Source organism: Astatotilapia calliptera, chromosome 18 (assembly GCF_900246225.1).
Source record: "Astatotilapia calliptera chromosome 18, fAstCal1.2, whole genome shotgun sequence".
Taxonomy (NCBI): Eukaryota; Metazoa; Chordata; class Actinopteri; order Cichliformes; family Cichlidae; genus Astatotilapia; species Astatotilapia calliptera.
In genome coordinates, this window is record NC_039319.1 from 4,597,082 (window position 1) to 4,610,915 (window position 13,834).

The window sequence follows — 13,834 nt, forward strand, 5'->3', positions numbered from 1 at the left end:
TCAAAGAATGTCAGGCTGAATGGTGGGCCCCGACACATTTTCACCTCACCAAATCTGACCTTCTTTGCAAAACGTTTGGACACACCTGTCTTAGAGATCACAGTTCAGAAAAAGAGTTGGTCTCAAAAAGATTTATTTAAGGTTTTATGTAAACTTTATAAACATAACTTTTAAGTGCATATTGAAATTTAAGCCTACATCACAACATATGAATTGATAATGACTCAATATTATTTGTCTTGTGTGTGTCAATTTACAGCTTCTACTCCTGTGTAGTAAAACCTCTTTATTGAATGACAGAGAAATCTAGGCTATTAAACAAAAGCAACAAGCCAAATAAAATTCATGCTTTATTTTGTACAACAAAGCTTAGTTTAGTAAAAACGATTAAGAACTTGAATCTACAGCTGTTTTAAGCTGTTTTATATGTTTTTAGTATCACCTCTACAACTTAAAAGAATAACAAAAGTACAAATACAGACAAATGTAAAATTAGCCGGGCTTGTTTGTCCCAGTGATCACAGTGGCTATGATGTCAGAGGCTTGACCCTGGTAGGGTCTCCCAGGCAAATTGTCCCTGTGTGAGGGGCCAGCGATGAGCGATTTAGGTGACCCCTTTGAAGCAAGGAAAAACAAGGGACCAGTTCACCCTGCCCAGGACATGGATACTGGTGCCTATCCCTATGCCAGGCCTAGGGAGGAGGCTTAAGAGAGAACACCTGGTGGACACGCCTTAACCCATGGGGCTCTTGCAGACTCCGCACCTGCAGAAAGCACTGTAGAGGGCGGGTGCAATGCATTTTGGGTCGCAGTGAAGGGCAGAGGCTCCAGGAGTTGTAACCCTGGCTCATGGTAGGAAAACTGAAGTTGACAAATAGAATGTCACCTCTCTGGTAGGACATAAATCTGAGCTAGTGCATGAGATTGAGAGGGACTGGATATAGACATAGTAAGGTTCACCTGAATGCATGGCTCAGGCGCTGGAGACGTTCCAGACTCTTCCAAACTCTAGATTCCCCATACACAGAAAGGCAACAGGCAGGGATGGGTATACTAATATCCCACCAAGTTCACTGTCTGTACAATAGGGTTTTCCCAGTGGACGAGTGTGTCTTTTCCCCTGCACCTTTGGGTCAGGGAACAGGTCCTGGTCCTGATTATAGGTGAATGACAGTTCAGAATATCCAGCTTTATTAAAGTCAGTAGGTGGGGTGCTGGAAAGTGACACATCTGGACAATTTATTTTCCTATTTTTAGACTTTAGTGTGCAATATCATGTAGACATGAACATTAGAGGGGTGTGATTTTTTGTGATGTTTTGTCACTGGACTTTTGTGCCAACCACCATGTCTGAGCATAAGTTATTCGCATAAGTGCATGTGGTACTAGGACACCCCAGGTCAAAGGTCAAGGATAGATTTTGTCAATGTTTTATTGGTGGTCTTGGACACATGAGTGAATAGAGGAACAGAGCTGCCAACTGATCACCACCTGGTGGTGAGATGGATCAAGTAGCAGTTTTCTGAGGAAGCCTGGGCACATTGAGTCTGAGTGGACCATGTTCTGCACCTTCACTGTTGAGGCACCTGCACAGAGCTATGGCTGGGAGTTGCCTGTTATGGGGTAATCCCTGTACAGATGGTGAATAACCAAGGTGAAGGGAGTTGTCAAACTGAAAGAGCTCCTGTGGTTATCCTGTGGGATTCCAAAGGAAACAGATTCCACTGGGCCAAGCAGAGTGTGGCTCTGGAAGAAGCGGAAACAAAATCTCTGGTGCAGGAGTCTGGTTAATCCATGAAACAAGACTTTTGATCTCCCTCAAAGAGATTCTGGCAAACTACCAAGTGACTCAGGAGGGCAAAGTGGTGCTGTACTCATATGGTGTATAGTATGGGTGGGGTGCTGCTGACTTGAACTGAGGAAACAAGAAATAGACAACCTGAAGGATTTTCTGAATCCCACTGACATGCTTTCTGTACATGAAGTAGAGTCTGGAAACTAGGGGGATGACTTGCCCGTAACTGGGGCTGAGGTCATTGAGGTAGTTAAACAACTCCTTGGTGGCAGGGCTGCTGGGGTGGATGAGATTCACCATGAGTTTCTCAACACTCTGAATGTTGTGGCACTTTCTTGGCTGACACACCTCTCTGCTTTTTCAATCTAAGGCTACAACTCTGACTGGAGTGGTAGCCTAAGAAGGGGGGACTGGAAGATGTGCTCCAATTACAGAGGCAACACATTATTCTGACTCCTGGAAAGATCTATGCCAGGGTACAAGAGAAATGACTGTGTTAATCGAACCACAGGTTCAGGTCCAGCTCTTTATCCTCATAGGAGCATGGGGTATCTGGCTTGTTGTCATCTGGTCTTTAAGTGATGACGTGATGAACCCTGCTTTTAGATCCTAACTGCTCAAGGCTGTTGTGTTTTTAACACGTTTTAAGGCTTTGTATCTTGTTCTATGTACACGACTTAAATAATAAAAATAATGTGGCATGCAGCCAATTGAGGTGGCTCAGACATCTGAATAGGATGCCTCCTGAGCTTTTCCTAGGTGAGGTGTTCCAACACAAAGGGGCCCAAGGGCAGACCCGGGCCACACTACAGAAATTATATATTATCGCTAACCTAGAACCTAATGCCTTGGTGTCCCCCAAATGAGCTGAAGCAGGTTGTCGGGATGAGTGATGTCTATAATTCTCTGCCTAGACTGCCCTAACATTTGGCCCTGGAAAAGTGCCATAAAAGGGATGGATGGCTGTAAAATCAGTGTTTTCCTTATACAAAAAAAAGGCTAACAATTGGAATAAACAATTCAGAGAGTAGAGTTAATTACTATTCTAGACAGGATATATACCATATTGACCTGAAAATGGTATGAGCGCTTCCTTCAGGCTTTGAAGTGATTTGGTTCCTCATGAACATGTGCTCCACTATTAAACTGTTCCACCTAACAGCTTTCAAACATTATCTAAGAAGGAAGCTTTTAACAAACATGGATTTTCATGTGTCTTCTCAACTGTATCCTATAAGTGAATCTTTTTGCACAGGTGCTACAGAAATATGGCTTTTCACCTGTGTGCGTTCTCATGTGAGTTTTCAAGTTTGTCCTATCACTGTATCTTTTACCACAGAGGTTACAGGAATATGGCTTCTCACCTGTGTGAATTCTCATGTGAGTTTTCAAGTTCGTCCTATCACTGTATCTTTTTCCACAGGTGCTACAGGAATATGGCTTCTCACCAGTATGGACTCTTATATGAGATTTCAAGTTCATCAGATCACTGAACCTTTTCCCGCATGTGCTACAACAATGTGGTTTCTCACCTGTGTGACTTCTCATGTGAGTTTTTAATGCAGACAGGTAACTAAATATTTTTCCACATATGCTACAAGAATATGGCTTCTCACCTGTGTGACTTCTCATGTGAGTTTTTAACGCAGACATGTAACTAAAAATTTTTCCACAAGTGCTACAAGAATGTGGCTTCTCACCTGTGTGGACTCTCTGGTGTTTTGTCAGTTTGTATTTATATTCAAAGGTTTTTCCACAAGTGTCACATTTTAAAGACTTTTTACTTGTGTCAGTTTCACACTGACTCTCTGACACAGGACAGCCGTCTGCTGTGTTACTGTTTCTGTGATGTCCTCTCTTCTCAGGCTTTGCATTTCTTTTTGATCCTGAGTCTACATGCTCACTTTCATCCTCATCTCGACTTTCTGGTTCAGGAGAGTTGTAAGAAAGAAGCTGGTCACTGTTTGGTTCAGGTTCCTCATAAGTAGAAGTCACCATAAAGGTATCAGTCTCGACCTTCAGCACAAGCACCTGACTAGTGCAGAGTTCCTCTGGTTCCTCTTTAATCTGTGGAAGCTCTGGGTCCTCCTGGTCAAGACTCAAGTTGCCCCCCTGGTTAAAAACTTGCTGGTCATCCAGATCCTCCTCTTGCTTACAGACATGTTGTTGCAGGAAGTCTGAAGGGACAAACATAATAGAAAAAACGCATCTGATAAAAGATTATTTTCACTTTAAACATATGAAAATAATAAAACAACTCAAAATTTACATATAAACATTTCTGCCGTGTCAAAAAATTAATAAATAAATAAATAAAAATCAGTGACCAATATAACCACCCTTCTTTTCAATAACTGTCATAACCCTTCAATTCATGGAGTCTGTCAGCGTCTTAATCTGTTGATGACCAACCGCTTGTGCAGCAGCAACCACAGCATCCCAGACACTGTTCAGAGAGGTGTATTGTTTTCCCATCCTGTAAATCTCCCATTTAAGCAGGGCCCACAGGCTCTCAATAGGCTTTAGGTCCGGTGAGGAAGGGGGCCATGTCATTATTTTTTCATCCTTAAGGCTAGCCATTCAGTGGAATACTTCGATGCATGCGATTGTCCTGCATAAAATTCATGGTCTTCTTGAAAGATGCAGATTTTTCCCGTACCACTGCTTGAAGAAAGTGCCTTCTAAAAAAAAAAAAAAAATCTTTGCAACAAAATGTTTGATGGTCCTGTGGTCACGCCCCAATATTTGAGCAATTTCAAAAGTGCTGCATCCCTCTGAAAGACCGTACACATTTTTTGAGTTTTAAGAGTCTTTTAAATTTCTCTTTTGGCCCATTTTGCCTGAGGAAGAGAAGCTGCCTAAAAATTATGCACACATTTCTATAAAGTGGTGACATCCTTAGACCACGCCTTCACTCATTACGCAAATAAACATCACCTGATATGCTTAAGTCCAATAAGCACTCAAGTTTATACAGCTCAAAGTTTAAAAATATGCATAAAATTATGATATGGCCAAAATACGCTGTTCAAACAATGTTTGACTGCATTGTTCTGGACAGAGATCTTGGATGTTGTTCCGGGGAGCCACTCGCCTAGCTTGAAGGTCACTGCACAGAGTGCTTCCATTACCACTGAGACCAATGTTTCAGCTTCTCAAAGCTTCTCGTTCTCCTTCATCCTGATGTTGCTATCACTTGGTATTATCTACCTTTATTACTATGGCCATTGTCCTCTGCTTGTCCACCACTACTATACCAGTTGGTTAGGACTACTATGATTATATTTAGAAATATACATTTTTGTATTTGATTAAATAGATATAAAATAGCACTTGGTGAAAATTTTATATTTATTCCAAGAGCTGCAGAACCTAAAGTTTTACACTGTCAAGATGGAGGCATATGATCACATTACAGCACGCAGTGATCAAACCCATATTTTGTTCACCACATGAAAGAGCTGTTAAGCATTTATGCACACAGTGTAAATGCTCTCCAATCCAATCAGAACAATGTCATTTGTTTAGAAAGGCTGGACAAGTTTGTAAGTGATCCAATCAGAAGTAATCTTCTTGTGCAGTGACGTTAGATGTGCACATTTAATCTGCACCTGGTAAACAGGTTCGGAGAGTGGGTTTAGCCAACTCCCATACCTCCAGTTTCTAATCAAAATGTGACGAAATCTCAACATTTAGGAAGCAGAGAAGAGTACATGCACAGAGACATTTCAGATATAATGTCAATGAAAATAAGATGCTTTGCAAACCATGTGGAGCAACACTCTTCAGTAAAAACCCAACAAACCACTTTATTGTTTAGTCAATTAAATCAACTTTAGATTTTGTCTATGAAAGTTTTATGATATTTAGTTAACTTAAACTAGACTAAAACAATTTAAATGTCTAAATTATGACCAAAACTGAATGATGTTTTACTTGAATAAAACTAACTCCAAAAAAAAAAAAAGAATTTTGAACAAAAATTCAAAAGTTAAAAGATGAATTAAACAAAAAATATTTATCTACGCAACATAACATTTTATTGTTTGTTATTAAAATATTTGAATCTTGTCCTATTTTCGCTGGAATTACATTTCCTATCCTTGGAGTTTTCAAGGCAGTAACAATGTTTTTACTATGTTTACTGACAGTGTTGGTCAAGTTACTTGAAAAAAGTAGTCAGTAACTAATTACTGACTACTTCCCCAAAAAGTAATCCCGTTACTTTACTGATTACTTATTTTCAAAAGTAATTAATTACTTAGTTACTTTTTAAAAACATGATTTACAACCTGAATAGGTGATGAAGCGATAGATCTTTCAGCCCAATTCTACTTTTTCTGCATAATCCAGCATACAAAATGTAATCAAAAGGAAAAGTCTCTTTTTAAAACTTGTTTTATTAGTTTTAATCTTTTAACTTTATGCATCAAGCAAAAATTTAATTATATTCAACATTCTCTGACTGGAAAAAAAATTGTTTTAACATTTAAACCTATTTTCAGCACCTTCCAGCACATAAAAATATAATATTTTTTGTGTTTGTACTGAGTCTTTCAAATAAATGCAAGTGGTGCAGGTGTGCCGCAGCGGTCAGTGGAAGAATCCGCGAGTTTCTCTGAATTTCCCATTACGTGGTAGTGTACTGGGTGCTTTCTTGGAAATTTATGGGGTTTTTTCGCTGTAAAAAGAAGTTTTCTTCCCACGCAGTGCAAAGCGTACGCTAATGTTTTTGTCACTTTTTAGTAAGTAAGGTCAGTACTTCCACGTTTCAAACGCTGCATGCTCATACTCTCTCCTGCACTCGATATATTATCCATTGTTGATCTGCACACAGCTGTTGCCACAAACGTCACACTCGCTTACGTCATTGTCATGAGACACTCTTGCAAAAAAATAAATAAATAAATAAATCACGGTTATAGTAACGCAGTAACGCAGCGTGCTTACGGTAAAGTAACAGTAATCTAATTACCTTTTTTGCAATAGTAATCCCTTACTTGATTACTTGAAAAAGTAATCGGATTATAGTAACGTGTTATTGCCCATCTCTGTTTACTGAGCACAAACATCTAACTGGGAATAAATTAAGTTCCATTTTATGTTATTTTTGGGTTGTACCATTATTTACATTCTCAAGATTGTTTCTTTCTAAACTTTTAGCAACATTTGTGGGTAAATATAAAGAATTTAAAAATGATTCAGCTTCAGTAAGCAAAGAATTGTATTCAGTTTGGACAAAATGCTGCATTAAAATCTAGTCTCACCTCTTCAGTCTAAGAATTTAAGTCAGTTTATCAGCTGACTGATAGAAAGTATAGAGTTAGCTTAGGAAAGGTATAATAATAGAGGTATAATGATACTTGCATTTGGCTCTTAAATTCATCCTCTACCTCTAAAAGTAAAAGTAATTTGGTGTCTCGTTTGGAATCCTACACGAGTCATATTTGTTTTTACTAAGAATATTACATGCCTTTGTCATGTTTTTCACATTTCCAGATTGTATCCAGTAGTCTGAGCCGCTCTTCCCCAGTCCAGACGATGATTCCTTCAGCCTCCTGCTTCACTACAAGCGAGTCTACATCCTGAGTGGTGGAGACTTCCTCCTGTTCCTCTTTAATCTGTGGGAGCTCTGGGCTCTGCTTGTTCAGACTGGAATTTCTCTCCTGGTTACAGACCTGCTGGTCATCCAGACCCTCCTCTTCCTCACACTTCATGTTGTTGTGGGAGGTCTTGAGGGACAAACGGACACAACAAAAAGGTTACTAATGAGATGACAGGGAAACACAAATGTGACAAATGTTTTGAGACAAAATATGAAAACGATAAATAAAGTGGAGGAATGATAAGATTGTTTTTTTATAAATATTTGCGAGATACATCTTACAGGGTTTTTGTATTAACGAGTACTGCAACAGCAGTGAAAAGCTTTCAGCTGCAATATTCTCATTTGGATTTATCTTCACATTATTGTGCACAACTGAAAAGACAGTTCATTTAAGTTCTGCCATGTTTCATCAAATACCAGTATTACTGAGGAACAGCAAAATGTGCAGGTCCACTGTAAACACTTATGGTGAGGACTCTGTCAAGAGTAACATAATAGAGAAAGTTTTGGTGCTCTACTCAAAGCTTTGAGGCATCTACCTGTGCCAATTACACACTCTTTTTGACAACATATCCCATATCGCTTATGTGGTACATGTGGGTTCTCTCCGGGTACTCCAGCTTCCTCCCATATTTCAAAGGCATGCAGTTAGTGGGGTTAGGTTAATTGGTGACTGGTTGCCCATAGGCAAGAATCTGAGTAAGAATGGTTGTCTGTCTCTGTGTGTTAGCCCTGCATCAGGTTGGCGACCTGTCCAGGGTGTACCAAGCTTCCTGCACTACGACAGCTGAGATAGGTTCCAGACATAATCCCACTCTCCGATAACAGACATCAGTGCATTGATGTCTGTTGTGGTGATGAGAGAGCTGAGCGTAAAAGCAAAGCCATCAGTTTATGGTCCCACCCTCACCTACGCATCCATCTCCACATTAGTCGCTCATGAGCTCTGGGTAATGACACATCACATTACAGAGAATAACTTCCTCCCAGAGTAACAAAAACTGTAATTTAATGACATCCGGAATCCGTTTCTGACCTTGGTCAGACACCTGGGGCTGAAGCCATGCACATCTCCACAAACACATAAGAGATACACAACAGGTTACTGCTGTTATGTGGTTGTTTTTTCACCATCAGTGGTGTCATTTTTAGTAATATATTATTTTTATTGCTGTTATGACTACTGTCAAAATAAATTTCTCTTCAAATTCACATTGTAATATAAGATAGCATATCATAATAGGTATATAAGATATAATATAATCTATACAAATTTACATAAATGACATTGCATAAATTTATATTACATATTATAGTCTAAGGAGCTTGGAAAGAAAAGTGTCTGGACTTCTTTAAGTTGCTTGAAGACGTTTCACCTCTCATCCGAGAAGCTTCATCAGTTCTAGGGTCAAATGGTGGAGAGTTCCAGATTTAAGCCCTGTGGCAGTAACCCTCGAGAGGGACAAAAAGACCCCCTAAGATCCTCTACCTAATCACATAACATATTACATATTATACAACACATTGGGTAAATTCCCTGCTTATAGAGTCTAGGGGAAACCAGCAAGTGCCATTAACTGGTCTAGACTGGTTGCTCTTAATGATCTGTTACTCTATATTTTTCACATGTTTGTACAGGATATTGTATTTGATTTAATTGTTATGTGCTTATGTGGTACATGTTTTTTGAGTTTTGCTGCCATGATGCCAGGACTCTCTTTGAAATGAGATTTTTTACCTGGATAAATAAAGGACTATTAAATATAAGTATAGATGTATACGTATACAGCATTATAATTTATTGAATACATAACAGAAACATTGCTGAAATGGCGAATATTGAACCCCTTGTTAACCTCGTTTATAAGAACCCAGCTGCGGGTTTTGTAGTCCATCTCTTGCACAGTCTGGAGTCACTGCAGCTCTCTGAACTGTGCTTCTCTTTTAAAGTGCTTATTAATTCTCATTCACACCTTTAATCGGCCTCGTTACGCTTTCCTTCAAGGTCGAGGAAAAGTAGCTAGAATAAGGAGACATAATAGGAGGTATTTCAGGACTATCTGGACCTACCCCACTTTCTCTGTACGTATCTTTGATTTAAACGTGTAAAGCCGCCTTTTTACTAGTCACGCCCCTCCCGTGTCTCACTGAACTTCGGGCTGAAAGGTTTTCATTAAAAAGAGAGCGAGAGAAACTTGTGTTATTCCTATTATAAACAGCTCGTAGCTCCTTGCTGGTTTGAGATCGGAGCCTGCAAACTGAGCTCTGATCAGGGTCCTACAGGAGTCGTATTCCCGCGTTAGCTCATTGACGCCGTTTTACACACCTGTGTGACGTTATCTCGGATATCCAACAGTCTGCTGATCTCTTCACTGATGTCTTTTCAATTTCTGAGATTTCTTCGGCTGCAGTTCGTCTCTCCTTAAACTCTCGGACACTGAAGACGCTGCTAAATAGTAAGAGTCGCGTCACTTCCGCTTTCCTTCTTCTATTGCATTTACAGCAGACTAGACCCATCAAAGGTGTGTTGCTGCCCTCCTTACACAAAAAAGTCCTGTATTTTTGTGCTTCAAAGCTCTTTTCGACAGCAACCTTTTTTCACGGCGGAAAAAGGATAAACTGCATGTATCATTTCAAATTCTCAAAGACTGCTGGCATCGCTACCAGAACACTGTTAAAGAGGCAAAAAGGGAATATTTTGCAAATATTATTTCTTCCAACTGTCATAACCCACGTGTGTTATTTAGGACCATTGACACTGTTCTTAATACTCCTTTGAATGTCTGTTTGGAAGTTTCTCCTGAGATTTGCAATGATTTTCTGAACTTTTTTATTGAAAAGGTTGTCACCATCAGGGCTCTTATCACAGCTCCTGACTCTGACCCCTCTGTCTCTGTCCCTTGCGCTGCTGTTTTCACTCAGTTTGAGCTTGTGACGCTCTCCTCTTTAGAGGATGTGGTTCGCCATATTAAGCCCACAGGTTCCCCACGGGATCCTGTCCCTCCACAATTCTTTAAAGAAATTTTTCCTAGTATACAACAGTATGTCCTTGACATTATTAACAGCAGTCTGTCTTCTGGTGTGGTTCCTGCAAATTTCAAACATGCAGTAGTACAGCCACTGCTTAAGAAACCTGGCCTTGATCACACAGTTTTAGCGAACTATAGGCCTATTTCCAAGCTGCCTTTAGTCTCCAAGGTTTTAGAAAAAATTGTTTTTAGTCAACTGAAAGATTTTCTAGATGAAAATGGAATCTTTGAGGTTTTTCAGTCAGGTTTTAAAACCCTTCACAGCACAGAATCTGCATTACTAAGGGTTTTTAATGACATCCTTCTGGCATGTGATTCTGGTAACCATGTTGTTCTTGTCTTGCTTGACCTAACTGCTGCCTTTGACACAGTAGACCACAATATTTTAATTTCTCGATTACATGATGTAGTGGGTATTGGTGGCACTGCACTCAATTGGTTTAGGTCTTATTTGTCAGATAGAACTTTCTCTGTCAGCCTTCTCGGTTACGAATCGTCTTCTGCTCCTCTGTCATGTGGTGTCCCACAGGGCTCAATTTTAGGGCCACTGCTCTTTTCTCTGTATCTACTGCCTCTGGGTTCTATCCTTAGAAGGCATGGGATCTCATTTCACTGTTATGCCGATGACTGCCAAATTTATTTGACACTAAAACGCAAGGATGCCATCTCCATAAAACCTCTCTTGACATGTCTAGATGACATTAAAGCTTGGTTGGCTCGAAACTTTTTAAATTTTAATAAAAAGAAAACAGAAGTGTTGGTGTTTGGACCCAGTGGTCCCTGTGAGTCCTCCTCTGTTGTTTTAGGATCCCTGGAAGTCTATTTTAAATCTGTTGTTACTGACCTTGGTTTTAAGTTGGACAGTGATTTTAAATTGGACAACCAAATCAGAGCAGTGGTGAAGTCCAGTTTTTATCATTTAAGGCGACTGGCAAGACTAAAATCTTTTCTTTCGAGGCAGCACCTTGAAACAGTGATCCATGCTTTTATTTCTTCCCGCCTGGACGACTGTAACTCACTTTATGTGGGGGTCAGTCAGTCATTGCTCTCACGTCTGCAGCTGGTTCAAAATGCGGCTGCACGACTCCTAACAGGAACTCGAAAAAGAGAGCATATAACCCCCGTGCTGGCCTCTCTGCACTGGCTGCCTGTGTCTTTTAGAGTTAATTTTAAAATTCTTATGTTTGTTTTTAAATGCCTACACAGTCTTGCCCCGCCTTACCTCTCTGAGCTTCTTCATCCCCACATACCCTGTCGGTCTCTCAGGTCAGCTGACCAGCTGCTCCTGGAGGTACCGAGATCCAGGAGGAAGCTCAGAGGGGACAGGGCCTTCTCTATTGTGGCTCCAAAATTATGGAATAATTTGCCCATGCATGTTAGAGAGGCCCCTTCACTGTCCACTTTTAAATCACGTCTTAAAACCCACTTTTATTCCTTGGCTTTTAACCTCAGTGAGACTTAGTTTCTTTTTTTAATGCAGTAGTTATTTAATTAATGATTTCACTCTTCTTTTATTTGTTTTTTATTTATATCTCATGTAATTTTATTTTACAGTTCCAATGTACAGCACTTTGTGTCAGCTGTGGTTGTTTTAAAGTGCTTTATAAATAAAGTTGATGATGATGATGATGATGACGGCAGCATATAGAATAAATCCAATAAAAAGGATATATAGAACATAGGACGTACTAAATTGACTTTTGCTACGGTGTTTGAGTGTAATTATGACTAAAAAAATGCACATTTGCCTTTTTGCGGCATATTTTAGTAGAAATGTTATATGTTATGTTTTATGACACAGTGCACTTTATTATAAAGGACTTGTCCTAAATTTGACAAATTGTCAAATGTATGGACAAACTAAGGTGCAATGCTTTACCTTCCTCTCCATCCCTGTTAGCAGGATGAAGGCAACCTCTTGTGTTGTGCATTCTTGGTTTTCAAATTTCAGTTGTTAACCTCAGTGTAAAAGCTTCACTGTGCCTTCGGCAGCTTCAACATCATCAGTAAAGAGAGATTTAAATATGTGTAATATCACACTGTGTCAATTTGTTCACCGGAGTCACAAGCTGTAACACTGATGCTGCGTTAAGGGACCATGGGAAAGATGGGAGAGACAAGTGTCCTCTACAAAAGCCCTAAAACCCTTCACTGATGAAAACTGTGGATTAACTTCAACCCAGAAAGTTCAGGAAATCAAAAATCAACTTTAGGTGTCAAATGAATAAATGTGGAAAGCCATTAACTCTCCTGGGGTTTGAGCTTTGATGCAGCTTTAGTGTAAGCCATGGATTTACTGGTCAATCTATGGTTCCACCCTCACCTATGGTCATGAGCTCTGTGTAGTGACTGAAAGAATGGGATCACAGATACAAGCAGTGTAAATGACTTTTCTCCAAAGGGTGGCTAGTTTCTTCCATAGTGATAAGGTGAGGAGTTTGATCATGTGGTGAGAACTAGTACAGTTGTAAATAAAATACTACATTTTTAATTGGAAATCAAAAAGCTCACTATGCATAAATGACTATATTAATTTTCATTGAGAACACATCATATTAGAGAGAATAACTTCCTTCCGGACAATAAACTGTAACCTGACGCTCTGGTCACGTCTATCGTGTTCGGTGTGGACGTCTATTGGGAAATCTGAAATCGGAGCCTCTTTCACAGAGTTCTGCCGGAGGTTTCTTCCTGTTAAAAGAGAGTTTTTCCTTCCCACTGTCGCCAAAGTGCTTGCTCATAGGGGGTCATATGATTGTTGGGTTTTTCTCTGTATCTACTGTACAATATAAAGCGCCTTGAGGTGACTTTTGTTGTAATTTGGCGCTATATAAATGAAATTGAATTGAATTGAATCGAATTGAATCCAGTATTCCCTGTTACAACCTTTCTCCTCAGTCTGCTGAGTATCTTTGTCAACAGCAGCTGAGTGTGAGAATGGATTATGCACTCTGATAACAAGTGCAGCAACATTTTGCAATGCTCACAAAGTTTCTCCCTAAAGATTTTCACTTAAATGAAAAGTCTTTCCCTTTTGACCATCTCTGAATCGAGGAGGGGGGCCTGAGGGTACATCTTTCGCCATCTTGCAATGCTGTGATTGCAGCCATTCCCCAACTCTCTGTGAATGGTACTCATGGCCATTGATCAGTGGGCTTTGATCAAGGGTTGGTGATCAATGGTCATGAGAATTTGCATAATCATGATGAAGGAACTGACCTCCCAGTCCGTTGTTCCTACAGCGGATCCAGTCATTATGCAAATGTACTGTTTATAAGATTAGGAAAACCTGCAGTCAGCTGAGACTGAAGAAGTCACTTGGATGAGCGACGAAACGTTTCTCCCACTGAAAACGATACGTCCAGATGAACAAAATCAACCTTTGAAGATTTACCTAAGTGG

General features: G+C 39.8%; 1 protein-coding gene across 1 annotated transcript; it reads right to left on the reverse strand.

Annotated features, from left to right (window-relative positions):
• Positions 1–332: 332 nt before the first annotated feature.
• LOC113010282 (zinc finger protein 771-like) lies at positions 333–9,910 on the reverse strand. The gene is made up of 3 exons (XM_026149293.1): positions 9,730–9,910; positions 7,269–7,527; positions 333–3,972 (listed from the first exon to the last, which is right to left on the reverse strand). Exons 2-3 carry the CDS (start codon positions 7,510–7,512, stop codon positions 2,987–2,989), a joined length of 1,230 nt encoding a protein of 409 aa, XP_026005078.1. The 5' UTR covers positions 7,513–7,527; positions 9,730–9,910; the 3' UTR covers positions 333–2,986.
• Positions 9,911–13,834: the final 3,924 nt, after the last annotated feature.

Coding starts and splice junctions, on each gene's coding strand:
- LOC113010282 (XM_026149293.1), bottom strand. CDS start 7,512: ATGAAGTGTGAGGAAGAGGAGGGTCTGGATGACCAGCAGGTCTGTAAC. Junction 3,973..7,268: donor ATGTGAAAAACATGACAAAG/GCATGTAATATT, acceptor TTGTCCCTTCAG/ACTTCCTGCAACAACATGTC.